This window comes from Salmo trutta, chromosome 38 (assembly GCF_901001165.1).
Source record: "Salmo trutta chromosome 38, fSalTru1.1, whole genome shotgun sequence".
Taxonomy (NCBI): domain Eukaryota; kingdom Metazoa; phylum Chordata; class Actinopteri; order Salmoniformes; family Salmonidae; genus Salmo; species Salmo trutta.
Window position 1 is genome coordinate 11,170,723 of NC_042994.1, and position 27,252 is coordinate 11,197,974.

The 27,252-nt window shown below is 44.2% G+C and overlaps 1 protein-coding gene across 2 annotated transcripts in view; it reads right to left on the bottom strand.

Annotated features, from left to right (window-relative positions):
• Window positions 1-334: 334 nt before the first annotated feature.
• LOC115178529 (uncharacterized protein C16orf45-like) overlaps window positions 335-27,252 on the bottom strand; it is a 42,177-nt gene continuing 15,259 nt past the window's right edge. Inside the window, exons 3-7 of one of the 2 annotated variants that reach the window (XM_029739777.1) lie at window positions 8,116-8,189; window positions 2,140-2,254; window positions 1,663-1,733; window positions 1,313-1,365; window positions 335-1,206 (exon numbers count right to left, since the gene is read on the bottom strand). In XM_029739777.1, coding sequence (XP_029595637.1) covers window positions 1,183-1,206; window positions 1,313-1,365; window positions 1,663-1,733; window positions 2,140-2,254; window positions 8,116-8,189 — 337 coding nt within the window. In that variant the 3' untranslated portion in view covers window positions 335-1,182. The remainder of the gene's footprint in view (window positions 1,207-1,312; window positions 1,366-1,662; window positions 1,734-2,139; window positions 2,255-8,115; window positions 8,190-27,252) is intronic. The other variant, XM_029739776.1, reaches the window with a different exon arrangement.

Below are 27,252 nucleotides of genomic sequence, written 5' to 3' on the forward strand. Positions count from 1 at the left end.
GCGAGTGATGAGTCATCTGTTAAGCTCTGTTGTTCGGTATGTTCAGTCACTCCTAAAGGCCTCTTCATTGGACAATGGCTGTCAAATCAGTGACTAATGACTTCTTTTCAGTGAGTTGCCTAAATTCTGACATTAGTGTCATGTTATCATGAAACCCTAATCTTATCACCAAACGTTAATTAGCCCATCAGTTGCATGTCTGGCTAACGTTGACCTGGCAGCAATGATTAGGCTGCCATCAATTAACGGTGACTATGAATTATTGAGCCAGTGGGAAGTCTGTTCAAAGGCAACTACAGTCATTTGAAATGTAAAAGAGTTAGGGAGGCTAAACAGGGCTTAAAGAGATGTATGTATGATGTTCCAATTAGAAAATACTGTACAGTACATCTTCACTGTTGGGTTTAGTCTCATGCATCATAAATAATCATCTACACCGGGGCAGCAATATTTAACATCTGTCACTGGTAGACAAGCAGCGCTTTGTACGTCATTTGATAGCAATATCTGACTCATGCAAATTACGTTTACATCCAATCTTCATGAAGGGACAGGTTCTAGGTACAGAGGTACCAAACCCAGAGAGATAGTCCAGAATGAACTGCTCTGAGAGCATTGGTGACACCATTGAGAGGCGGGGAGAGACAGTAGGAGGGACTCTGACAATGATGAATGAGAATAGTCTGATACAGACGACGGAAGATCATTGCACAGCCTCATGGGGGATGAGCCTGATGCGGAAAGGGGACACTGGGTATAGAACCCAACTAGAAGTGCAGATAGGACTGGAGCCCTAATGATGGAGAGAAGACAGAGAGAGATAGAGAGACAGGGTTGGACAGGGAGAGAGACAGGGAGAGAGACAGAAACAAAGGAGTGAAAGAGAAACACAGCCCAGACGGGATGCAGCATAGACTGGGAGATAAAACACCATCAATCTCACCCTGGCAACATCCCCAACCTATCCTTGAACATTCTCCACTGGCTCGTTGTCTGTCCGTACTTCAAGTGTTTCTCGGGTTGGAAAGCTGAAACTGTGATGCAACAGGGTTCTATTTTGGCTCCATGGTAGAGCCCCTGAGGGCCCGGCCTACATGATGGAGCAGGTGAAGCCACAGCACTCCTTCAGCAGGGACAGGCCTGTCTTGGTGAAGGGGGACGAGGTCTGCTGGGCCCTGGACGTTAGCCGTCTGGCTGGAATCTGACCTGGGGAAGAGGAGGTGGAGTCAGTCAGAGGATATGGGGATGTACCAGGTGGCGGTACTGGTGATGCTGTAGTAGATCAGACATAATGACACACATCCAGACTCACCCAGACACAAGGGTACGCAGACACATGCATGCACACACACGCCTTCAGATGATCTGATATGAGCAGAATACACGCTGATGAAAATAAATGTTGCTCAGTGGGGAGCCAGTTCAAAGATGTATGCATTTTTGTGGGTGAAATCCATAGTTTCAAAAAGAAATGCTTCAGTAGGGAAGAAAGAATTTAACAAAAAAGAGGCGCCAAACTGTCCAAAGAAATTGTCATGAAATCAAGGTCACTGACTATTACTGAATCAAAGTGAATACTTGAAAACGTTGAGACATACAATTGAGCATTTGAATGGAAAATAATAACTCACTATGACGCACTATGACTACACACACACACACCTTTCTTCTTGGAGTTTCTGGGGAACTTGGACTGGAGGAAATCAGCCATTTCTTTGTCCTCCTCCCTTTCCCTGTAGAGGAGAGAAAGATGGATGAGTGGAACTTGAAATGCTACATTTCTGTCTGTTCCTGCTAGCGATGACTAAGACTCCATATCCTCATGCCCTTTCTCCCTGGGTGTCTTCACATGCCTCAAAAACAATCAATTATTACCTCGTATTGAATTTGTATTTGTATTTCGGACAGGATGTCATTGAAGACCAAACCAATAAGGGGGAGGGGGGGGACAAGACAGATGGAACAGAGTTCTGTAACATAGGTGGTTCAGAACCATGCTCCCGTGATGACCTGGTCTGAGACCTGACGACATACTGTACGTTGGGACCCCAAGGTAAATGCCCAGGCTTTAGCTCAGAGGGCTAACAGTGTTCTGGTGAGCATGACACCTGGTTTCGAACCCCATTCGGTCACACTTGCCTTAGCCTCTCAAACTCCACATCGTCAACAAGGAAATCTCTGGTCTCCACCAGCTTGTGGATCTGCTGGAGAAGATCCTCCTCTTTCTGTCTGTCCTCGTTGGACTTGTCATTGTCTGTAACAGAAAAATGTTATGAGTTTGATCACTTTGGTCATGATAATGTATGATTACACAGTGTCTCATTCCCCAAGTTGATATTAACACATTGTAATCATTATTGACACAAGACATACATTTTGTGCTTGGTGAAGGATTTAATGATCTCACTTAGGACTGGATTCAGTCTGTTGTGCTGAAGAGTTGCGCTACAGGGTGATAGAAATTTAAAGGTAATGTTCCCGTGTTAGACGAGACTGCATTCACGGTAAACGCTGCATATGTCGGCTCAATAGGAAATTACCTTCACCTTTAAATTGCTCTAGAGCACTGAACTTCAGCGATACGGATTGAATCCAGCCTAAATCATTATTTTACAGCACTTACAACCCATGAAAAATCATAAATCAGAAAATCCACAACAATTTACAACATAAGTTTTATTAAGCACAAATTATGTTAGGTTCCACATGCAGTGGATACATTTTGACAAAAGAAACAGATCACCAGATGCAATTTTCTGCTTACATTCTTATCAAAGTTAATGTGTTAATGCCATTATCTTCACAGAACCCACTAAATCAACCCCAAACCCAGGATAGAGGTGCTGAGTGAATGTGGTCTGGACTCTATGGAGGAGGGTCATTGAGACGCCGTAGAAGGACAGAATTACTGTCTTGTGGTCCAGGTACACTCCTACTCTGGAAGAGCAGGGGACAGAGATGTCTGTCTGTTTATCATTGTGGTAGAAGGTGCAGCTATAGTCAGAGCAGATTAAACACCAGGATTGATCATTCTTCCCAAACAAACTGCGTCTTTTCAGCTGATCCCTTTATATGAGACGGCTATACAAACTGACCCGTCCCAGTGTACATTCCAGTAGCAAGCTCCAGACAGACCCTCCCTACACAGCACCTGGGGGTAGAAGGTAAATCTGTCTGGATGGTCAGGATATTCCAACAACTGACACTGGTCCCATTTCACATCTCTGTTCCCCACCGACAGATACAGTTTGTTATGTGCTGTGTTGGGATCCAATGTGAGTTGATCATTTCCAGATATCTTGGCCATTTCCTCCTCCAATACATCCTCCAGTCGTTCTTTTAGTCCGGAGACTGATTTCTTCACATCTTCAAAGGAGACATGTTGGTCGACAGCGCTAGGTAAGGCTTCAGATTCAGGAGTGACACAGAGAGACTGGACAGTCTGGAGGAAATGGATGTGATCCTCAGTTTCCTCCAGCTCATTGTCTCTCCTCCTCAGCTCAACCACCTCCTGCTCCAGTCGCAGCAATCGCTCTTCAACATGAATCCCTTCAGCCCTCTCCCTGGCTATGATCAGCTTCTTCACCTCAGAGTGCCTTTTCTCAATGGAACAGATCATGTTAGTAAAGATACTTTCACTGTTCTTCACCACACCTTGTGTAGAGCGCTTGAGTGACTTCATAGCCTTTCTTACTTTATTCTTCTCCTTCTTTATCCCGTGGATTCTCTGCTGGGATTTCTCCCCCAACTCTCTCTGTTTCGCAATCCTTTCTGCTGCAACTGAGACTGTTTCATGGCCTTTATGTTCATCTAACAAACACTGATAACAGATAAACTGCTGATCGGACCGGCAGTAAACCTCTAGTAGTTTATCATGATGAGAGCAGATCTTCTCCTGTAGCTGTGTGGTGGCTTGGACCAAGTGGCGCTTCTTAACGGTAGGAGATTCATAGTGAGGCTTGAGGTGAGTCTCACAGTAAGAGGCCAGACACAACAGACAGGACTTGACAGCTTTGAGTTTTCTCCCAGAACAAAAATCACACTCCACATCTCCAAGATCAGCATATCAGTAAGCTGGAGGAGCAGGTTGGAGTCCTGTCTCCAGATTCTCCACTAAGCCAGCCAACAGAGTGTTTTTCTTCAGAACAGGCCTTTGGATAAACCCTTGTGGTCATCCTGATCCCAGCTGCCCTCAATACAGCCCGTACAGTAGCTGTGTCCACAGGAAGTAGTCACTGGGTCCTTTTGTAGATCCAGACAGATTGAACAACTGATCGAGTCCCTGGCTGTTGCCATTTTGCTGCCCTGACTAACAGACTGAGCAGCAGAGTATGAAAGATAGGTATCATTTCTCGAGAAATGTTTGTGTTTATGACACAATGCCACATCCGGGTTCTGTGAGTACTCTTAACCTGTAGAGGGTGTGGTGATGGACAGAGGTCAGGAAGAGATCGCCTCTGATTGGACAGACAATCTTCATTGCCATTCAGTGCCATTTTTACAGTATGTCTACCATTTAACTCTCTACACTCCACTGCACCTTAGTCTGCAGTTTAAGACCTCTCAGTAGTTGACCTCTCCATCCAAAACACTATTGGCATTCTGGGGCTTTTTCATGATGATGTAAGCATCAAAATCAGACTAATCTATTCTATTAGATCTCCACTGAGTCAAAAAGCTCTGGATATCCTGCGTCATCATATGGTGATAGGAGCAGTGTTCATTTTGGATTTAGTTTAGTTAAAATACCTTTTAGTCTTGGTCACATTTGAGTAATTTCATCCTTTGTTAGTTTTAGTTATTATCAGTCAACTAAAACTCTGGACAATTTTTGTCTAGTTTTAATCACAGCCATTTTAGTCACATAATAGTCTGTGCATTTGTTTCTATTAAATAATGAATATTTAGGCTACCTCTAACTTCCATCATGTGCACATTCAAATAGCCTTGTCCAACTAAGCCTACTATCCCCTCCTACACCTTAGCTGGCAACATTGATATTGTGGCAGATTATAACCAATGCCAGCCATAATTAACCATATAGGCTATAAAGCCACGACTACAGGTTAAACAATTTAAAGCTCAGATTTTCTCCCCGTCATAACCATCAAGGAGGGTAAATAACAGTGGTTTCTTGAAAAGGGGATAATTTATGCTTTCCCAAAATGACAGAAGTATTACTTTAATCCTAATATTTAAATAGCATTAGTTTTCCCCTAATATTCAACAATTTGCATTAATTTTTCCTATAGGAAAAAAGCAACCGCAACACTCATTTGCAGACCGCTGCACGAGAGCAGCCACACAGACGGATGAATAACAGCTCTCATGGGAAAATAGAGCTTCTGATGTGATCAAAGCAAAAATAGCCTACATGAAAGTAAGAAAGAGAGTAAAGAGTAAACATTATTGTTTCTGGTTGAGGTCAATTACAAGTCAAGTGTCCTGGCACCTGACCTCGCATCAGTTCAACAGATTGACGAGTGACTGAAGTCACTGCATGGGAGTTATGTGGGAGAGCCCGGAAACTGAAATACATTTTGAGAGGATTGGAAAGCAGATGAAAATGATATTTTCATTTGTTTTGTCCAATCCTAAGAATATGCACGCATGCAGAATATTTCATGTAATCCTCTCATTGGCATCTTTCAGTTGCGAGGTCTGAGGGTGCTGATCTGCACGGCTCTCCCACACAGTTCCCAGGGGGTCACTTCAGTCATTCCTCAATATTTTGAACTGATGCGAAGCCAGATGCCTCAAATAGAAACAATAATGTTTACTCCCTCTCTTATATGCTGATCAAACCACACGTGTGCATGCGTCCGCGATCTCTGAACCAATTAGATTAATTTGGGGACAGGTTGAAAAGCATTAAACATTTATGGCAACTTAGCTAGCTTGCTGTTGCTAGCTAATTTGTCCTGGTATATAAACATTGGGTTGTTATTTTACCTGAAATGCACAAGGTCCTCTACTCTGACAATTAATCCACAGATAAAAGGGTAAACCGAATTTGTTTCTCGTCATCTCTCCTCCTTCAGGCTTCTTTTTCTTCTTGGGACTTTATATGGCGGTAGGCAACCAACTTTACAGTATTACTACAACCGACCGGAGTGTGGACCTTCATCTTTCAATCACCCACCTGGGTATGTGCTCCTAAAAACCAATGAGGAGATGGGAGAGGCCAGACTCCAATTTCAATTTTAGCACCTGTGTCACTTCCTGACCAGTAAAAGAGGTTGTTTGTTATTGTAGTTTGGTCATGGCGTGGCAGGGGGTGTTTGTTTAGAGTGTTTCGGGGTTTGTTGGGCCATGTTCTTGTTAGTCTATTTCTATGTTAGTTCTAGTATGTCTATTTCTATGTGGTGTTTATTGGGTTGACCTTCAATTGGAAGCAGCTGCTCCTCGTTGCTTCTAATTGAAGGTCCTATTTAAGAGGGGTGTTTTTTCTATGGGATTTGTGGGTAGTTATTTCCTGTTTTGTGTTCGTGCACCTGACGGGACTGTTTAGTGTCGTTTGTTGTTTTTGTATACGTGTTTCTTTTGTTTTCCTTCTTTAATAAAATAAGAAGATGAGTTTACACGTTCCCGCTGCGTTTTGGTCCAATCCCTACAACACCCGTGACAGCCTGGCCACGCAGATGACCCTAGCCACGCAGATGACCCTAGCGCAAGTGGTGTGGTCAGCATGTTACTCTGCCTCGCGCCGCGGTTCACATATCTTGTCTCTAACGAAATATATTTTCTTTGACTAAAATGAAAAGTAATTTGTAATAGTTATCGTCGTCTTGTTATCATCATAGTTTTTGTCAGGAAAAATAGTTTGTTGATGAGTATTTTTCTTCATATTTATTGTTGACGAAATGAACACTGGATAGGAGTTTGTTCTACCACCAATTTAACCCGTTGACAGTGGATATATTCCGTTACAGTATTCCATGTTAATAGGGAAACATTGTTTAAAGGGTGGTTTGAGTTTGATCACTTCTATGATGACAATGTATACAATATCTCTTCACATGATGCTGCTGTGCTGAAAAATAATTGTTATAATTAAGTACAAATTATACAACTATTACATTTTGTGGATGGTGAAGGGACTGCTGACCTCACTTATTAATTATTTGGTAACACGTCACTGTATTTTAAATGTATTTTATTTAACCTTTATTTAACTAGGCAAGTCCGTTAAGAACAAATTCTTATTTACAATGATGGCCTACCCCGGCCAAACCCGGACGAACCTGGGTCAATTGTGCGAAATATATCCACTGTCAACAGGGGTTAAATCAGTGGTAGAACAAACTCAATATATGACAACAGGATGAACAGTCATTTTTAAAACCAATTATATCCGGTTTTATAACATCTCATGCTGTGAATCATGATTCATTAAAACTACTTATGACAGCTTATAACAAATGTTATAATGTGTTTTATAAACTAGGTAGTTTGGCTCCTGGATGATGATTGGCTGAAAGCTGTGGTTCATCAGACATTATAAACTGGGTGGTTTGAGTCCTGAATGCTGATTGGTTGAAATCCATGGTATATCAGATCGTGTACCATGGGTATGACAAAACATGTATTTTTACTGCTCTAATTATGTTGGTAACCAGTTTATAATAGCAATAAAGCACCTCTGGGGTTTGTGATATGTGGCCAATATACCACACGCCGCGTCGTGCAAAAGAACAGCCCTTATCCGTGGTATATTGTGAGAAAGGCCCCACATGGTCCCAGCTGAGTATGAAAGATAGGTATTGTTTGACGAGAAGTGTTTATGCTTATCACACAACGCCACTTCCTGATTCTGTGTGTACTCTGAACCTGTAGAGGGTGTGGTGTTGGACAGAGGTCAGGAAGAGATTGTCTGTCCAATCAGAGGCAATCTTTACTGCCATTGATGGCAAGTTTTACCGTATGTCTGGAATTTAACCCTCTACAATCCATTGTACCTTAGTCTGCAGTTCAAGACCTCTCAGTAGTTAATCTCTCGATCCAAAACACTATTCTCATACTCATTGCCCTAACTAAAGTAAAGAAAACAATATAATAATAAAAATAATAATAAATAAATAATAGTTGGGCACACAATGTAAACATAGACTATACCTGGTATGGACACCAGTTTCTGGAGCTCTTTCTTGAGGCGAGTGATTTCCTTACACAGCTGAATGTCATCCATCCTAAAGACATAAACATTTCATTATTTAAAAACCCTGCATTATTCAGAATGATTCAGCAAATGGTCCAATCTAAGTTCACATGTTTTTTTTGTTGTCATTTAGCAGATGCTCCTATCCAGAGCGACTTACAGTAGTGAGTGTATACATTTTGATACCGGTAACCCAGTATCACAGCATCACAGAGCCTACAGACATCCATTACTGTCAGCTAACTGAGAGCCTCACCTCCTCTACCTTTCTACTTGTCAGACAGGATGAACAGGGACCTGCGGTGGGCAAGGTGCAGAATCCCACCCATGTGGCATCCCAAGCTTCAGAGAACAGCCACTAGACTCAACAGGATTCATCACACTTGGCCTGTAACGTTGAACTCTAAAATCATTCCATGAGTTAGAGTTAATTCAGGTGTGACATAAGACTTCTCTGATATTCTCTATAGCGCCACATCAAATACCATTACTGCCTCTGAGCAGCCAGCCTCACATCTCTGATGTTATTTAATGTCAATGGTAGAAAGTCCCCCCCCCCCCTGCTCAGCCTGTTTTCAGCTGCCTTTCTCTCTCCCACCACATTATACTGAACCCACTGGCACAGCTTTAAACAGAATGCCTGACTTATTAGATATTTCAGATTGTAAACCGTGTCAAAGGCTAAAAACAAGATCCATATATAAAAAAACACTGCCAGGCTTCCATACAGTGCCAAAATCTCTCTTCTCCAATGAATGAGGAAAGGATTCTCTCGCTCCCTCTCTCTCTCTCTCTCTCCCTTCCTCCATGTAACACTTTCCAAGCATTGTAATACAGGGAGTAGGACTAGGCGCTCTGCTCCATGTGGTTAGACCAGGGATTCTTAAACTTTTTCAGCCTGGGACCCAAATGATCAATTCTGTTTTCCTGGGACCCAAGTTTATGAAAACATGCAACTATAGGTACATATCGGTACATTTAATGTTTAAAACAAATGCAAAATAGAGAAAAACAAATGACAATGAAATGAAATACCCATATAAATAGCGATTCATGTTTATTTTTCCCCATTAAAAACACTCTTACATATCTGTCTAGGTTGGAATGATTGGTGTTAAAATACAATAAATCATTTTCATTCTGAACTGGAATTAACTGATCATATCACACAGATGTTGACCAGAAAACAAACACGCGCACACACACACACACACACACACACACACACACACACACACACACACACACACACACACACACACACACACACACACACACTCCTAATGACAGGTGTGTGGCTGGTTGAAGTTTTCATCAAGAATGTCTATTCTGGGCTCAGTTTTTGACAGTGCAACATTGAGGTCATGCTCAGCATTGAGTCTGTTTCTGTACTTGTTTTTTAAGTATGCCAGAGTTGAGAACCCTGACTGACATAGGTATGTGGTGCCAAACTGGATCAGAACATCTACTGCTTTCTCAGCCAGGCAGGAGACCGCTTCCTACTGTACTGTAGATGAGCAACCCAGAACTATGTGAGTATGTTTGCCTCAAAAAGTATCTTGCTTCAATCTGTTAATTCCAGAATAGAAATGGTTACTTGTATTTTAATAGCAACAGTTCCAACCTACACCTTTTTTCAACAGTAATTTCTACAGTAAGATGTACAGTAGGCCTGATAATTTTTCATTTTCATCTGTACTGTTACTTAGGGTTGCACTAAGTACAGTAGCTAACTAACTTGCTTTGGCTAACGTTAGCTAGCTATTAGCTGTGTACAAGGGGATTGTTTGAAAGAGAAACTCACATTTACTGCTATGAGCGATAGTAGTCCCTTATGTCTGCTTATCACCTGTTAGAAAATGACAACACTAGCTGACTTACTTTTACTTCCTGAAGCATTGTACCCGGACAAAAAAGGTGAAGAAAGGTAAAGTATGAACCCACCCACACCCGTGAACACCTACTTATCACCTTACATCTCATCCCCATCATCCTCCTAATCCTAAAACCCGAGCTTATATGAGGCTGATGTTTCTGTAGATATAGTTTTAACCAAAACATTAGATTGTGATTCTAAAAACAGAGGTTAAAATCCTCTTATCCACGAGAGAAGTCTGTTCAGTGAAATACTGTTTCGTCAATCGGATTCGTCATCTCCTTAGTTATTGTAATTATATTCCTGTTTATTCTTTGAGAAGCCTTTGCTGCTAAACGAGAAGTAGCATCAATTGAACTAACTTCAACAAACGTAGAATGACTACACGGATGCCCTTTGATGATAATTTAAGTCCGGATAAACTTGCTAAGGCAATAATTAAACGTTGGGCAATTGATGTTGTTCATAACCACTTTGTAGGTGTTCTGAAATAACTCCCTGGGTTTCCCGTCATGCTGTGGATGTTTTGTCAGGACGTGTCATTTTAATTTGTTCGTTTTGAGCGACTCATTACTAAGCACTTCCCTGCACAAAACACATTGTGGGCGCTTCTCGTTATTTCTCAAAGTTTGTATGAAACCAAGCGAGTGAGAATGACAAATCAGTGGCTGACAGCGCATAATCTTCTGCTGAACCATAGCCCTGCAGCGTGTGGGTCGCGGAGTGATCTTCAATAGAAATGCAGAAAAAAAGATGTCGTAAACATAGCAGAGCACAAGGCATCTCCCTCCCACTCGCGCAGCTGGCAAATTGAGCAGAGACACAGCTGCTACCTTCTAAGCAGAGAGCGCACTGAACAGAGAGTGCAGTTGCATTTGGCAAAATCAGTTCCAGTAATGAATAAAATAATTATACATTTACTCTGACACGTCGTGACCCACCATTAACAGGTCCTTTAAAAAAGGCTGGGTTAGACAAACATCCAGGTCCTCGTCAGAAGAGGACAAATATGTAGTGCCGCTGCCGGGAGGAAGACAGAAAAGAGGAGGTGAGCGAGTAAACCCTCACTGCCATCCGTTCTATTTGCCAACGTGCAATCATTGGAAAATAAGATCCTACCAACGGGACATTAAAAACTGTAATATCTCATGTTTCACTGAGTCGTGGCTGTAATGACCTCATGAATAACATACAGCGGCCTCTGGTAAGAAAAGGAGTGGTGGTCTAAGTATATTTGTAAACAACAGCTGGTGCACAAAATCTAAGGAAGTTGCAAGGTTTTGCTTGCCTGAGGTAGAGTATCTCATGATAAGCTGTAGACCACACAATTGACCAAGAGAGTTTTCATCTATATTGTAATGACCCTGGGTTTATAAGCGCGGATATCGACTCTGCCGCACGGGCATGCTTTTACGGCACAGCCTATAGCGCGCTGGACTTCGGGCTTGAAGGTAGAGGGTTCGAGACCTGCTCCCTGCCTGTTTCATTACACTGGTGTCAGAAGTGATCGGACCTTGCATCCACGACAGTGCGTGTGCTTGGCCGGTGAGCGCGTTCCTGTAAGACGTAGAGTCTCAAGCTAGCGCGAGGACGCGCTCTTTGAAAGGAGGGAGTAGTGTAACGACCCTGGGTTTATAAGCTCGGATATCAACTCTGCCGCACGAGCATGCTTTTGCGGCACAGTCGATAGCGCGCTGGACTTCGGGCTAGAAGGTTGAGGGTTCGAGACCTGCTCCCTGCTGTTTCATGACAATATTCTTCGTAGCTGTCTATTTACCACCACAAACCGATGCTGGCACTAAGACCACACTCAATAATCTGTATACGGCCATAAGCAAACAGGAAAACGCTCATTCAGAGGCGGTGCTCCTAGTGGCCGGGGACTTTAATGCAGGGAAACTTAAATCTGTTTGACCTAATTTCTACCAGAATGTTAAATGTGCAACCAGAGGGGGAAAAAAACTGTAGACCACCTGGAGTTGATGGAATAATCCTTTAATTCATTGCCACTTACTCAGCTGGGCCAGGGGCGCTTTAATTAGGTCAGGTGGAAATGTCCTACAGATCTCCACTCCATAAAAGGAGGAAATCGCCATCGCCTGATCGCGCTGCTTTCTCTTCCTTCACTCTGTCTAATCCAGAAGTTCTGTGCGTCCATGAATCCACGTAAGTCCACCGACTCTGTTACCTTTCATCTGAACTGTCATCTGAACTATCTGTTGCGATCGGGAGAATGGGCCATCAGTTGTTGTTTGAAGTTATTATCGTGGAGCGCGGCTTGTGTAATGTGAATGGTCAATGATCCCGGCTCTACAGATCATAATAGGCCAATTATGCAATTGGTATGGTTAATATGTAATGAAATTACATGTACACATGAAGACACTTGACAGGGTGAAATAAGAAAGTCATTGTTTGTTGAACTGATCGACTCTGATATCCAACTAATGGCGATTATAGATAGAATAACCGATCACTGTTTGTATTCTTTCATGATTTATGATAAATAGTTACGAGCCTAAATTGCTCACAGATGGTTCCTATTGACTTATTAATGAACTGGATTGTTGAATTCCTTAAATGATGTTAATAATGAATGATTGTTATGATTAGATCTTTGTGATGATGGATTTGATTGGATACACATTATTCGGTTTCCTTTGTTATGCAGCACAGACTACTCAGTAAATATACCACTTTATGGTTAACCTCTTTGGTATAGGGGGCAGTATTGAGAATTTTGGAAAAAATATGTTCCCATTTTTAACTGCCTCCTACACCAACTCAGAAGCTAGAATATGCATATTATTGTTCAGGTTTGGATAGAAAACACTCTGAATTTTCTAAAACTGTTTGAATGGTGTCTGTGAGTATAACAGAACTCCTATGGCAGGCAAAAACCTGACAAGGCTTCAAGCAGGAAGTACCCTGTCTGACAAGGAGTCGTGCGTCTTACCTCTTTTTATTGAAAAGTAAGGATCTTAGCTGTAACGTGACAATTCCCAGGGCTCCAATAGGCTCTCAGAGCCCGCGAAATAACTGAAGGTTTACGAGGGAACCTCAGGTTGAAATATATTATCGCCTTTTGTAAGTGGATGCTCGGAGGACCTTTCAATGATGCGCGTGCATGAGTCGCTTCTGAGGAGAAATTTTATTCGGCTGTTTAGGCTCAATGCATACTCCCGGTCGGAATATTAACACTTCTCTACGACATAAATGGCATAAAAATTGGTTTTAAACAGCGGTTGACATGCTTCGAAGTACGGTAATGGAATATTTAGACATTTTTGACACGCCAATGCGCCATGCGCGACACCGCGAAGAAGCATTCTAGAACTCACGAACAAAACGTCGCTGTTGGAATATAACGATGGATTATTTGGGACCAAACCAACATTTGTTATTGAAGTAGAAGTCCTGGCAGTGTATTCTGATGAAGAACAAGCAAGGTAAGAACATTTTTCTTATAGGAAATGTGATTTTGGTGGAGGCTGAACTGGGTGGGTATCTAAATAGCTAGCCCTGTAATGCCGGGCTATGTACTTAGATTATTGCAAAATGTGCTTCATCCGAAAAGCTATTTTAAAATCGGACATATCGAGTGCATAGAGGGGTAATGTATCTATAATTCTTAAAATAATTGTTATGCTTTTTGTGAACGTTTATCGTGAGTAATTTAGTAAAATCACCGGAAGTGTTCGGTGGGAATGCTAGTTCTGAACGTCATATGCTAATGTAAAAAGCTGGTTTTTGATATAAATATGAACTTGATTGAACAGACATGCATGTATTGTATAACACAATGTCCTAGGTGTGTCATCTGATGAAGATCATCAAAGGTTAGTGCTGCATTTAGATATGGTTTGGGTTTATGTGACATGATATGCTAGCTTGAAAAATGGCTGTGTGATTATTTCTGGCTGGGTACTCTGCTGACATAATCTAATGTTTTGCTTTCGTTGTAAAGCCTTTTTGAAATCGGACAGTGGGGTTAGATTAACGAGATTCTTGTCTTTAAATAGCTGTGAAATAGTCATATGTTTGAGAAATTGAAGTTATAGCATTTCTAACGATTCAAAAATCGCGCCACTGGATTGAAGTGGCTGTTACGTAGGTGGGACGAAATCGTCCCACATAGCCCAGAGAGGTTAAAGGAATTCCTGCCTCAGTCTCGTCCATTCCTCTGTCACCTGACCTGTGACCACCTGTTCACCCTCACTGTCAGTCATCCTACCTGTCCAGCTACCCACACAGATTCCACTAATCTTTCACTGGTCCTTCGAGCCGGATGATGACAGAACCAAAGACAGGTGAAAAGGAAATGAAGGGGGAGAGGGAGGAATTGTCTCCACTGGAAGGAGGGAGAAAGGAAGAGAGAGCAGCGGAGGGAAAGGTCTTGGAACAAAGAAAAGATCCAGGAGCTAAGCCTAAAGTAACAAAGGCTGCATCCTCAACCACCAGGAGAACCAGGCAAACACCTGGTTATCTTAAGGATTATGTGGTTGAGTTTCCCACATCCAAGGGCAAGCCCACCAGAGCTCAAAGTGGTGATGGATCCGCTGTACGTTTCAGAAATTAGCATTCCTCCATCTAGACAAAGCATCACTCCTTCGCCTTTCCGCCAATTACCAACCATGGCAAATCGTTCCTCTCATCCAGGGCCTGGACCAGGCCAGTCCTCAGACAGCAGGTGGGAGGGCTCTCACCCAATTCCGGCTGCCACCCATGGAGGGTCTGGGACAGTAGGGGACAGGCCCAATGAGGCCACAGTGGGCTCATCAGAAGTCCCGGGTTTATCCTTCACGCAACCAGAAGAGGGAGCCAAGATTATGAAACTACTGGTAGCCTCAGCCTATGGAATTCCCAGACCCAAACTACCATACTTTGAGAGCGGAAAGGAGAGTGAATTTGTCCTTTTGGAAATGGCATTGGAGAGCCTACTGGGTATTCACAGTCATCTGTCAGAAAGCTACAAGTACCAAGTACTAATGGATCACTTGCGGTTTCCCAGTAAATACAAGCTGGCCCAATCCTTTATGCACTCCGCAACACCATACACTGCCGCTCTCCAGGCCCTGAAAGCGAGATATGGTGAGCCACGCCAGCTAGTCCGAATGAACTAAACAACATCCTGAACACGTCTCCAATTAAAATGGGAGACCATGCTGCCTTCCAAGAGTTCTCCCTGGCTGTCCAATCCCTGACATCGATGCCGTTGAAGGAGAAGACGGGAACGAGCTGAAATGTGGCTCCCACGTGGACAGGCTTCTTAGCAAGCTGCCAGCGTTCCTCAGGGACAGTTTCATTGAACATTGTTTGAACAAAGGCATCCTGAAGGAGGGCTTGAGAAGCACCTATGCTCTCAGAGACCTGGTCGCATGGTTGCAGGTGAAAGTGAGGGCGAAGAGCATCGCTCACCAGGCCACAATCTCAGCCATAGTCTACGGGGGAAGGAAGGAGTTTGAACGCCAGGAGGGACAGAAAAGGCCAAATCCCACTACTATGTACTTAAATAGTGAAGCTGGGGAGGAACCCGGGAAGAAGACGCCTCTCAAGAGCAAGAACATCAAATTTCAGCCTTACTGCCCATATTGCAATAGTAAGGGGCACTTCCTTGGCTCATGCCCCAGGGTAAAAAAGCTCACTCAACCTCAATTGAAGGCTTGGATCACTTCAGGCTAGCGATGCTGCAAGTGTGCCCGTAGCCATAAGGCGGAGACCTGCACATTGAGGAAACCCTGCAATCGCTGTACGGAAATCCATCTCACAGTGTTGCATGATGTAATTCCCCAAGCCCAGAAAGAGCAGAGTATGCTCATGGTAGGAGCTGCAAAGGAGCTCTACCTCGACCAGCAGAACCGGTCTCCAAGGGTCATGTTGAAGGTGGTCAAGGTCACTCTGCAAAGTGAAGGGAGAAGCATTGATACATTCGCCGTTCTAGATGATGGGTCTGAACAAACAATCATTCTCCCGGCGGCCACCCATCAGCTTAACCTGGAGGGGACCCCTGAGACCCTTAATCTCAGAACGGTGCGACATGATGTTATCCAAATGAAAGGCTCTGCTGTGACCTTCAGCATTTCACCTTCAGGAAACAGGGACGTGGCCTATACCATCACCAATGCCTTCACGGCAGATGGCCTGAATCTTGCAGAGCACTCCTACCCGGTAAGTGTTCTACAATATCCTCATCTCCGAGGATTGCCTCTTCCTAGCCTGGCCAGAGTAGCTCCACTTATTCTGATTGGGTCAGACCACCCACATCTCGTCACCCCGACTGAGCCTATATGAGCTGGACCAGAAGGTGGGCCCGTTGCTGTCCATACATCCTTGGGTTGGGCTGTGCAAGGTCCAGACCATTTACTTCTCTCCACCCAAGCTGTACAGTCACAGCAAGTCCTCTTCACCAGAAGCAATCCAGCTCCATCCCCTGTCCAGCCATTGACCTCCTTCGGAATGTTGAGATGCTCTGGAAGATGGACACCTTCTCCAACCGGAAGCTACAGGAGGTCACCTGCTCTAAACAAGACTCCTATGCATTAGACCTCCTGGAGAAGCGCACCACCACCACTGAAATGGATGGCGTTCAGAGGTACGCGACCCCACTGCTACGGGTGCCCAACCATCCTCCTCTGGCAACCACGACACAGGCTGTACTCCCACTATTGCATGGAACGGAGCGACGCCTGATGAAGAATCCTGAGCTTGCTGAAGTTCATAACCGAGAGATTCATAACCTTGTAAAGGCAGGCTATGTCATCAAAGTGACAGCTCAAGAAGAGGGAAACGCACTCAGCGAATCCTGGTATCTCCCTCACCATGTTATCCAGCAACACGGTGAGAAGTACAGACTTGTCTTCAACTGTTCATTCCAAGCTGCTGGTCAAAGCTTGAATGACTGTCTACTCCCTGGACCAACTTTAGGTCCTTCCTTGCTCGGTGTCCTTCTCTGGTTCCGGCAGCACTCTACAGCCATCAGTGGAGACATTAAAGCCATGTTTCATCAGATTCGTCTGCTGCCTTCCGACACCACACTGCTCCGGTTCATATGGCGAGATATGGAACGAGACGCAGAGCCTACAATCTATGAATGGCAAGTACTCCCATTTGTCACCACCTGCAGTCCTTGCTGTGCCATATACGCTCTGCAGAGACACGCACGGGAGCACCCAGACAGTGACCCAGAAGTATGGGATTCAGTGGAAAATGCCTTCTATGTGGAGAACTGCTTAAAGAGCGTCCCATCCACAGCTGAAGCGAAAGCACTCCTTGACAAAGTACGGAATCTCCTGTCCAAAGGGGGATTTGAGGTCCGACAGTGGGCGAGTAACAGAGCGGAGGTTATCCAGCACCTCCCGCCACAAGCCAGGTCTAGTAGCAGTGAACTATGGCTATCGCAGTTTGGCGCTAACCCACAAGAGCCCACTCTAGGACTGAGATGGAGCTGCATACCGGATACCCTGGGGTACAAGCACCGCTCAGCCCTGAGTACCGAAACCCCCACTCTGTGCACCATCTATCAGACCCTGGCCAGTCAATACGATCCCCTTTGGTATATTCTGCCATACATAACCCGGGCCAAAGTCTTAGTCCAGGACCTGTGGCAGTCCAAGAGGGACTGGGATGAACCGATCCACCCTAGTGGAACGATGGATCTGTTGGGAAACCGAGTTATCGGAGCTCTCTGAAGTCCAAATGCCAAGATGTTATGTATCACCCTGTGCTGACCAACTGGGATCATGCCTGGAACTGCATGTGTTCTGTGACGCTTCGGAGCGAGCTTATGGGGCGGTTTCCTATCTAAGAGTGGAGGATAAGGCAGGCCACACCCATGTCTCCTTCGTCATGGCCAGGTCCAGGGTCGCACCCAAGAAGCAATTGTCAATGCCTAGGCTGGAACTCAGTGCTGCCCTTTCTGGAGCCCAGTTTGCATTGACCTTGCGAGCCGAGGTCACCTTGCCAATCCAAAGGGTCATCTACTGGAATGATTCGACCACTGTATTGACCTGGCTCAAGTCGGAGTCCTGCAGATATAAGGTGTTCGTCAAAACTCGCATTGCGGAAATCCAAGACCTAACAGAAGTCCAAGACTGGAGGTATGTTAACAGCGTAAACAATCCTGCTGATGACGTTACTCGGGGTAAACCACTTAAGGAACTGGCTCAACCCCATCGCTGGAGTTTGGGGCCACCATTCTTGTCCCAACCAGAGGACGAGTGGCCGACAGCCCCCAGGCGTGCAGCCCCTCCGCAACCAACTGAAGCTCATGAGTTAACCTGTTCAGGATAGGGGGCAGTATTTTCACGGCCGGATAAAAAACATACCAGATTTAATGTGGTTATTACTCCTGCCCAGAAACTAGAATATGCATATAATTATTTTATTTGGATAGAAAACACCCTAAAGTTTCTAAAACTGTTTGAATGGTGTCTGTGAGTATAACAGAACTCATATGGCAGGCCAAAACCTGAGAAGATTCCATACAGGAAGTGCCCTCTCTGACCATTTCTTGGCCTTCTATAGCCTCTTTATGGAAAATAGAGGATCTCTGCTGTAACGTGACATTTTCTAAGGCTCCCATAGGCTCTCAGAAGGCGCCAGAACAGGGAATGATGACTCTGCAGTCCCTGGGCGAAAAACAGTAGGGCTTTTGGAAAGTGGTCGCTCTGAGAGCAATGACACGGGTGCGCGCGTGCATGTGAAGACTCCATTTTCTATTTTCAGTGTTTGAACGAAAACAAGGTCTCCCGGTCGGAATATTATCGCTATTTTACGAGAAAAATCGCATATAAATTGATTTTAAACAGCGTTTGACATGCTTCGAAGTACGGTAATGGAATATTTTGAAATTTCCATTTCAAAATAGCCATTCGTAAGCACCAATACGCCTGCGTGGAATGTCAGAGATGGCGGGCCAGAGCCACGGTGCCCAAAATGGCAGATTAACCCCCTGCTCGCTTAAGCCTCCTCAAACCACCCTTCTGGTCAACAGGAGTTGATTGCTTTGGCCCCTTGACGATCAAGCTAGGTGGTCGAGTGGAAAAGCGCTGGGGCATTCTATTCAAGTGTTTGACCACTAGATGTGTCCACCTGGACCTACTGGAGAGTTTGGATACTGAAGCCTTCCTCATGGCCCTACGGCGGTTTATCTCCCTACGGGGGAAACCCTACGAGATCCTGGCTGACAGAGGCACAAACTTCAAGGCAGGAGAAGCCAGGTTGGAGGAAGCCTTCCAAGCCATGGAACCCAGCCTCCAGGATCAGCTGATGGACCAACAAATCTCATTCAAATGTAACCCTCCAAGAGCTCCTCATTTTGGAGGAACATGGGAGCGAGAGATCAAATCTGTAAAGACGGCCTTAGGAGTCGTACTGGGGGACCAAACTGTCACGGAAACTGTCTTGCGGACTGTCCTGATAGAGGTGGAAGGGATAATGAACTCCAAACCCTTGGGATATCTCTCTGCAGACATCGCTGACCCCGATCCGGTTACACCGAATATGCTCTTGATGGGACGCCGAGATGCGTCACTTCCTCAAGCCATGTATGCTGATACCAACCTCGTTGGCAGGCGCCGGTGGCGACACAGCCAGATCTTGGCTGACCATTTCTGGGCCCGATTCATTCGGGATTACCTACCAAGTCTACAGCACAGAGGGAAATGGCGGAGAGAAATGGCCAGCCTGGAAACTGGCCAAGTCGTAATGATGGTGGACCCTCAACTGCCTCGAGCCTCCTGGCCGGTGGGTCGTATCACTAAGACCATGCCTGGGACCGATGGTCGTGTTAGATCAGTGGAGATCCAGGTAAAGAACCGGACATATATCCGGACAGTTGCCCGACTATTTCCTCTCCCTGAGATGACAGAGGACGGGGAGCAATGAGCCTTTTTTGAGGAGTGTGGAAATTAACCAATTTCCGGGGTGGCTGTAGAAAAAGCCCATGGAGTTGGTGGAATAATCCTTTAATTCATTGCCACTTACTAAGCTGGGCCAGGGGCGTTTTAATTAGGTCAGGTGGAAATGTCCTACAGATCTCCACTCCATAAAAGGAGGAAATCGCCATCGCCTGATCGCGCTGCTTTCTCTTCCTTAACTCCGTCTAATCCAGAAGTTCTGTGCATCCATGAATCCACGTAAATCCACCGACTCTGTTACCTTTCATCTGAACTTTCATCTGAACTATCTGTTGCGATCGGGAGAGTGGGCCATCAGTTGTTGTTTGAAGTTATTATCGCGTGGCTTGGAGCGCACGCTTCAAACATTTTGTGTAATGTGAATGGTCAATGATCCCGGCCCTACAGATCATAATAGGCCAATTATGCAATTGGTATGGTTAATATGTAATGAAATTACATGTACACATGAAGACACTTGAAAGGGTGAAATAAGAAAGTCATTGTTTGTTGAACTGATCGACTCTGATATCCAACTAATGGCGATTATAGATAGAATAACCGATCACTGTTTGTATTCTTTCATGATTTATGATAAATAGTTACGAGCCTAAATTGCTCACAGATGGTTCCTATTGACTTATTAATGAACTGGATTGTTGAATTCCCTAAACTATGTTAATAATGAATGATTGTTATGATTAGATCTTTATGATGATGGATTCGATTGGATACATGTTATTCTGTTTCCTTTGTTATGCAGCACAGACTACTCAGTAAATATACCACTTTATGGTTAAAGGAATTCCTGCCTCAGTCTCATCCATTCCTCTGTCACCTGACCCGTGACCACCTGTTCACCCTCACTGTCAGTCATCCTACCTGTCCAGCTACCCACACAGATTCCACTAATCTTTCACCACCTTTACTCCACACACACATACAAAAATCGCCCTCCATTTGGAAAATCTGACCATAATTCTATCCTCCTGATTCCTGCTTACAAGTAAAAACTAAAGCAGGAAGCACCAGTGACTCGATCAATAAGAAAGTGGTCAGATGAAGCAGATGGTAAGCTACAGGACTGTTTTGCTAGCACAGACTGGAATATGTTCCGGGATTTTTCACATGGCATTGAGGAGTATGCCACATCAGTGACTGGCTTCATCAATAAGTGCATCGATGACATCGTCCCCACAGTGACCGTACGTACATACCCCAACCAGAAGCCATGGTTTACAGGCAATATCCACACTGAGCTAAAGGGTAGAGCTGCCGATTTCAAGGAGCGGGACTTTAACCACAGAAGCTTATAAGAAATCCCAATATGCCCTTCAACAAACCATCAAGCAGAAAAAGTGTCAATACAGGACTAAGATTGAATCGTACTACACCGGCTCTGATGCTCGTCGGATGTGGCAGGGCCACGAGCTGCCCAGTGACACGAGCCTACCAGACAAGTTAAATTACTTCATTGCTCGCTTTGAGTCAAGTAACACTGAAACATGCATGAGAGCATCAGCTGTTCCGGACGACTGTGTGATCACGCTCTCCGTAGCCGATGTGAGTAAGACCTTTGAACAGGTCAACATCCACAAGGCCACAGGGCCAGATGAATTACCAGGACGTGTACTCCGAGCATGTGCTGACCAACTGGCATCTTCACTGACATTTTCAACCTGTCCCTGACTGACTCTGTAATACCAACATGTTTCAAGCAGACCACCATAGTCCATGTGCCCAAGAACACTAAGGTAACCTGCCTAAATGACTACCGACCCGTAGCACTCACGTCTGTAGCCATGAAGTGCTTTGAAAGGCTGGTCATGGCTCACATCAACACCATTATCCCAGAAACACTAGACCCACTCCAATTTGCATATCGCCCAAACAGATCCACAGATGATGCAATCTCTATTGCATTCCACGCTGCCCTTTCACACCTGGACAAAAGGAATACCTATGTGAGAATGCTATTCATTGACTACAGCTCAGCGTTCAACACCATAGCGCCCTCAAAGCTCATCATTAAGCTAAGGACTCTGGGGCTAAACACCTCCCTCTGCAACTGGATCCTGGACTTCCTGACGGCCCCAGGTAGTTTGGGTAGGTAGCAACACAGCCGCCACACTGATCCTCAACACGGGGGCCCCTCAGGGGTGCGTGCTCAGTCCCCTCCTGTACTCCCTGTTCACTCATGACTGCATGGGCAGCCGCGACTCAACACCATCATCAAGTTTGCCGATGACACAACAGTGGTAGAACTGATCAACGACAACGATGAGGTAGCCTATAGGGAGGAGGTCAGAGACCTGGCCGTGTGGTGCCAGGACAACAATCTCTCCCTCAACGTGATCAAGACAAAGGAGATGATTGTGCACTACAGGAAAAGGAGGACCGAGCACGCCCCCATTCTCATCGACTGGGCTGTAGTAGAGCAGGTTGAGAGCTTCAAGTTCCTTGGTGTCCACATCACCAACAAACTATCATGGTCCAAACACACTAAGACAGTCATGGAGAGGTTACGACAAAACCTATTCCCCCTCAGGAGACTCAAAAGGTTCTACAGCTACACCATCGAGAGCATTCTGACTAGTTGCATCACTGCCTGGCATGGCAACTGCTCGGCCTCTGACCACAAGGCACTACAGAGGGTAGTGCATACGGCCCAGTACATCACTGGGGCCAAGCTTCCTGCCATCCAGGACCTCTATGCCGGTGTCAGAGGAAGGCCCTAAAAATTGTAAAAGACTCCAGCCACCCTAGTCATAGACTGTTCTCTCTGTTACCGGCGCGCCAAGTCTAGGTCCAAAAGGCTTCTTAACAGCGTTTACACCCAAGCCATGAGACACCCAAGCCAAAAAGTTTATTTAATTTTATTTGAATGACTACAGAGACCAAGTCTACTTTCATCTTCACCAATACAGCCAAGAGACTGCTTCTTAAGAAAATACTACGTCTAAATAAAGAGAGATGCACAAGAAGCTAATATTTTAAGAATTGGCTGAAGAACTTGTAAAGGTAGATTGCAAGAAAAATGTCTCCTAGACAGTTATTTCTCTCCTTGTTAACACATCAACATTGTTTTAGTTACGATCCTGAACCTACGTAGGAACACACTAGGAAGTAAAGTGACCCTGGCCCGTATCCACAAAGCATCTCAGAGTAGGAGTGCCAATATAGGATCAGTTTGGTGTTTTAGCTCACAATGAGTAACATTACATGGACAGAGTGGACCTGATCCTAGATCTGCACTCTGAGACGTTTTGTGAATAAGGGCCCAGGCAGGTATATATGTGCTCTCAACCAGCAGCCAATTTATCCATTGACAGAGGGTCATAAATCCACAACAGTAACATTGCCTTGCTGCCTGTCCCAGTCTAGTTTATACCCCATGTTCCAGTCATTAGGTCCCATTATATGATGGAAGTGCTGATGCTGAAGCCTTGTTTTCAGACCGCTGTGCAATCTGCCAATCACTGATCTAACACTCCTTCACAGGCCAATCATGACGTCATCCCAACGCTGAAACACACAGGATGGGGGGAAATCCCAGAAGTGTGAAACCATGGTAAACACGGTTCTCAACGTGCCAATCACCATGGAAACCACGGGTCTCAAAGTGCCAATCACAGAGGATACATCAGGCTGACCTCTGACCCCTATCCTGGGAGGTTAACTCAAAGCAGCCTGGGTAAAGGCTGAAGCAGACTGAATATAAACGCAGACACATAGTAATTTCCTTACATGCCACACGTTATCAGTAAGTGGTGGTCAACCAATTGTCAAAATACTAACATTCCTCTAGAGCAGGGGTGGGCAACTCCAGTCCTCAAGGGCCTGATTGGTGTCACACTTTTTCTACATCCCTAGCAAACACAGCTGATTAATCAAATTGCATTCTAAACTGAAGATCATGATTAGGTGATTATTGGAATCAGGTGTGTTAGCTGGGGCTGGGGAAAAACTGTGACACCAATCAGGCCCTCGAGGACTGGAGTTGCCCACCCCTGCTCTAGAGGCTGGAGAGTGGTGTTAGACAGACAGGGTACATCATCCATGACTAGGAGGATGAGACATCAGACCATAGTGAGTTCAGGTCTCCTGCCACATGACACATTTCCCTTCTGAGGAAGTGATGACTCATAGGTCAGTGTAGTGACGTACTGTAGAGCAGAACATTATTCATACTGTAGTGTAGATAGAGCAGAACATCACTGCTGAGTGAGGGGGTCAGCTACAGTGTCATCATTAGTAAGCTACATCATTGTTAATTTAGAGCTCAGTGGCAGCGGTATAATTAGAATGTTGTGGACATGGCTACTGAGTGAGAGGGTCAGTCCAGTGACATCATTAAGAAGGGACAGCTCTAGCTACTGAGTGAGAGGGTCAGTCCAGTGACATCATTAAGAAGGGACAGCTCTAGCTACTGAGCTACACTAGGCTGCTTTCAAGACAACTGGGAACGCTGAAAAAAACGAGGTCAAATCATGACGTCCGTGATCTTCAGGTCAGAAAGTTGGATCCAAGTCGGATCTCGTTTTTTCAAAGTTCTTGGTTGTCTTGAACCACTGAAGTCTGAAATCAGAGATTTCCGAGTTCCCAGCCTAGTGACATCACTAGCTACTGAGGGAGAAGGTCAGTTTAGTAGCATTATCAATAGGGAAGATTATAGGGAAAGTTGTTTTTCACTACAGCTGAGAGGGACAATGCCCTGAGGTGTATGCACTCACTCACTGTTGTAAGTTGCTTTGGAAAAAAGCATCTGCTAAACGGCATATATTATTTATTGTTATATTACATGCAGTGAACAGTTCATTGTCGGTTTACAGGTTGCCTAGATGAAGCTGAATCTTGACTTGTACAGTTTATAGTTTAAACCCATGCTACTCTATTCTTTATCTAAGACAAAGAGAATGGCAGGGCACTGTTCTTATGGTTCCCCCTGTCTGTAGGACAACTGTAGCCCTCCGGTAACCCAGTTTCACAGCATTACAGTTGGGTAGCTGAGCCTAGACATCCATCACTGTCAGCTAACTGAGAGCCTCACCTCTCTACCTCGTCTACCTCTCTACCTGTCAGACGGGATGAATAGGGACCTGCGATGGGCAAGGTGTAGAATACAGATGATGTATGACCTGAGAGGAACCACACTATTCTACTTAAACAGATTATACTCCCTTCTATTCTATTATAATGAAATCGTTGAAGTAACTTTGCTTCTATTCTTTGTTATTATTGTTATGAGTGGTGTGTTGAATGGGTTTTCTATAAACTTGATTTGATCACGGATATAAGATGCTACTCATATTCCTGAATTGGCAACACACAGGGATTATTATACTAACTACTTACACTTTATATGCTCAGTCATACTCATTAAGTCCTAGTCTGATTAGATTATTGTGTATCAAATTAATCACAGCTCATTCCCTGTCTTTGCGTCACAGTAAGGAAGGCGACGTCACTACAGTGCATTCTATTGGGTTATGATGTTGGTGTAGCACCAGTAAAAATGCAGTATAAACATGCCTCTGAGTATAGACATTCCTGAATTCCTCTCCTTCCATTCTTGTCTATTGGATCACCTTGTTTCTTCTAACAGTGTACATAACTGTGAGCATGCATTCACGCACACACAGACATACACATATGTGTCCCTGTGTTGAGTTTAACCCTGACCTAAAAGCTTGGAAGGGATGAGAGAGCCAAGCCTATGGGTTCGTAGCTTCAGCCCTGCAGCACACACACACACTTACACACACCAACTGATTAATGGACTGCTGAATGTTTTATTTTTTGTTCTCTTGCTTTGTTTGTTATTTTCCATATTATGTCTATCTCTGAGAAACTACCCAGGAAAGGGTTGAAAATAGCCCATATTAATAGAGGTAGCCTTAGAAATAAGGTTCATGAAATCAATAACTTGCTAACATCAGATAACATTCATATATTTTCATTTCTAGAAGTCACAGAGATAATTATTTTGATGATACAGCAGTAGCAATACAAGGATATAACATCTATAGAAGAAACAGGAATGCTTATGGGGAGGTGTTGTTTTATTTATATATATATATACAGTGGCAAGAAAAAGTATGTGAACCCTTTGGAATTACCTGGATTTCTGCATAAATTGGTCAAAGTTTGATCTGATCTTCATCTAAATCACAACAATATACAAACACAGTCTGCTTAAACTAATAACACACAAACAATTTTACGTTTTCATGTCTTTATTGAACACACCGTGTAAACATTCTCAGTCCAGGGTGGAAAAAGTATGTGAACCCTCGGATTTAATAACTGGTTGACCCTCCTTTGGACTAAACGTTTTCTGTAGTTGAGTATCATACCTGCACAACAGTCAGGAGGAATTTTGGACCATTCCTCTTCACAAAACTGTTTCAATTCAGCAATATTCTTGGTCATGCCACAGCATCTCAATCGGGTTGAGGTCAGGACTCTGACTGGCCACACCAGAAGTCATATTTTCTTCTGTTGAAGCCATTCTGTTGTTGATTTACTTCTGTGTTTTGGGTCATTGTCCTGTTACATCACCCAACTTCTGTTGAGCTTCAATTGGAAGACAGATAGCCTTACATTCTCCTGGGAAATTTCTTGATAAACATGGGAATTTATTTTTCCGTTGATGATAGCAAGCTGTCCAAGCCCTGAGGCAGCAAAGCAGCCCCAAACCATGACGCTCCTACCACCATATTTTACAGTTAGAATGAGGTTTTGATGTTGGTGTGCTGTGCCTTTTTTCTCCACACATAGTGTTGTGTGTTCCTTCCAAACAACTCAACTTTAGTTTCACCACAGAATATTTTGCCAGTAGTGCTGTGGAACATCCAGGAGCTCTTTTGCGAACTTCAGACGTGTAGCAATGTTTTTTGTGGACAGCAGTGGTGTCTTCCCATGAACACCATTCTTGTTTAGTGTTTTACATATCGTAGACTCGTCAACAGAGATGTTAGCATGTTCCAGTGATTTCTGTAAGTCTTTAGCTGACACTCTAGGATTCTTCTTAACCTCAATGAGCATTCTGCACTGTGCTCTTGCAGTCATCTTTGCAGGACGGCCACTCCTAGGGCTTCACATACTTTTTCCAACCTACACTGTGAATGTTTAAATGATGTACTCAATAAAGACAAGAAAAATAAAATAATTTGTGTATTATTAGTTTAAGCACACTGTTTTTGTCTATTGTTGTGACTTAGAGGAAGATCAGATAAATTGGTCAAAAAATGTATGTAGAAATGCAGGTAATTCCAAAGGGTTCACATACTTTTTCTTGCCACTGTAGTATTTGAACTTAG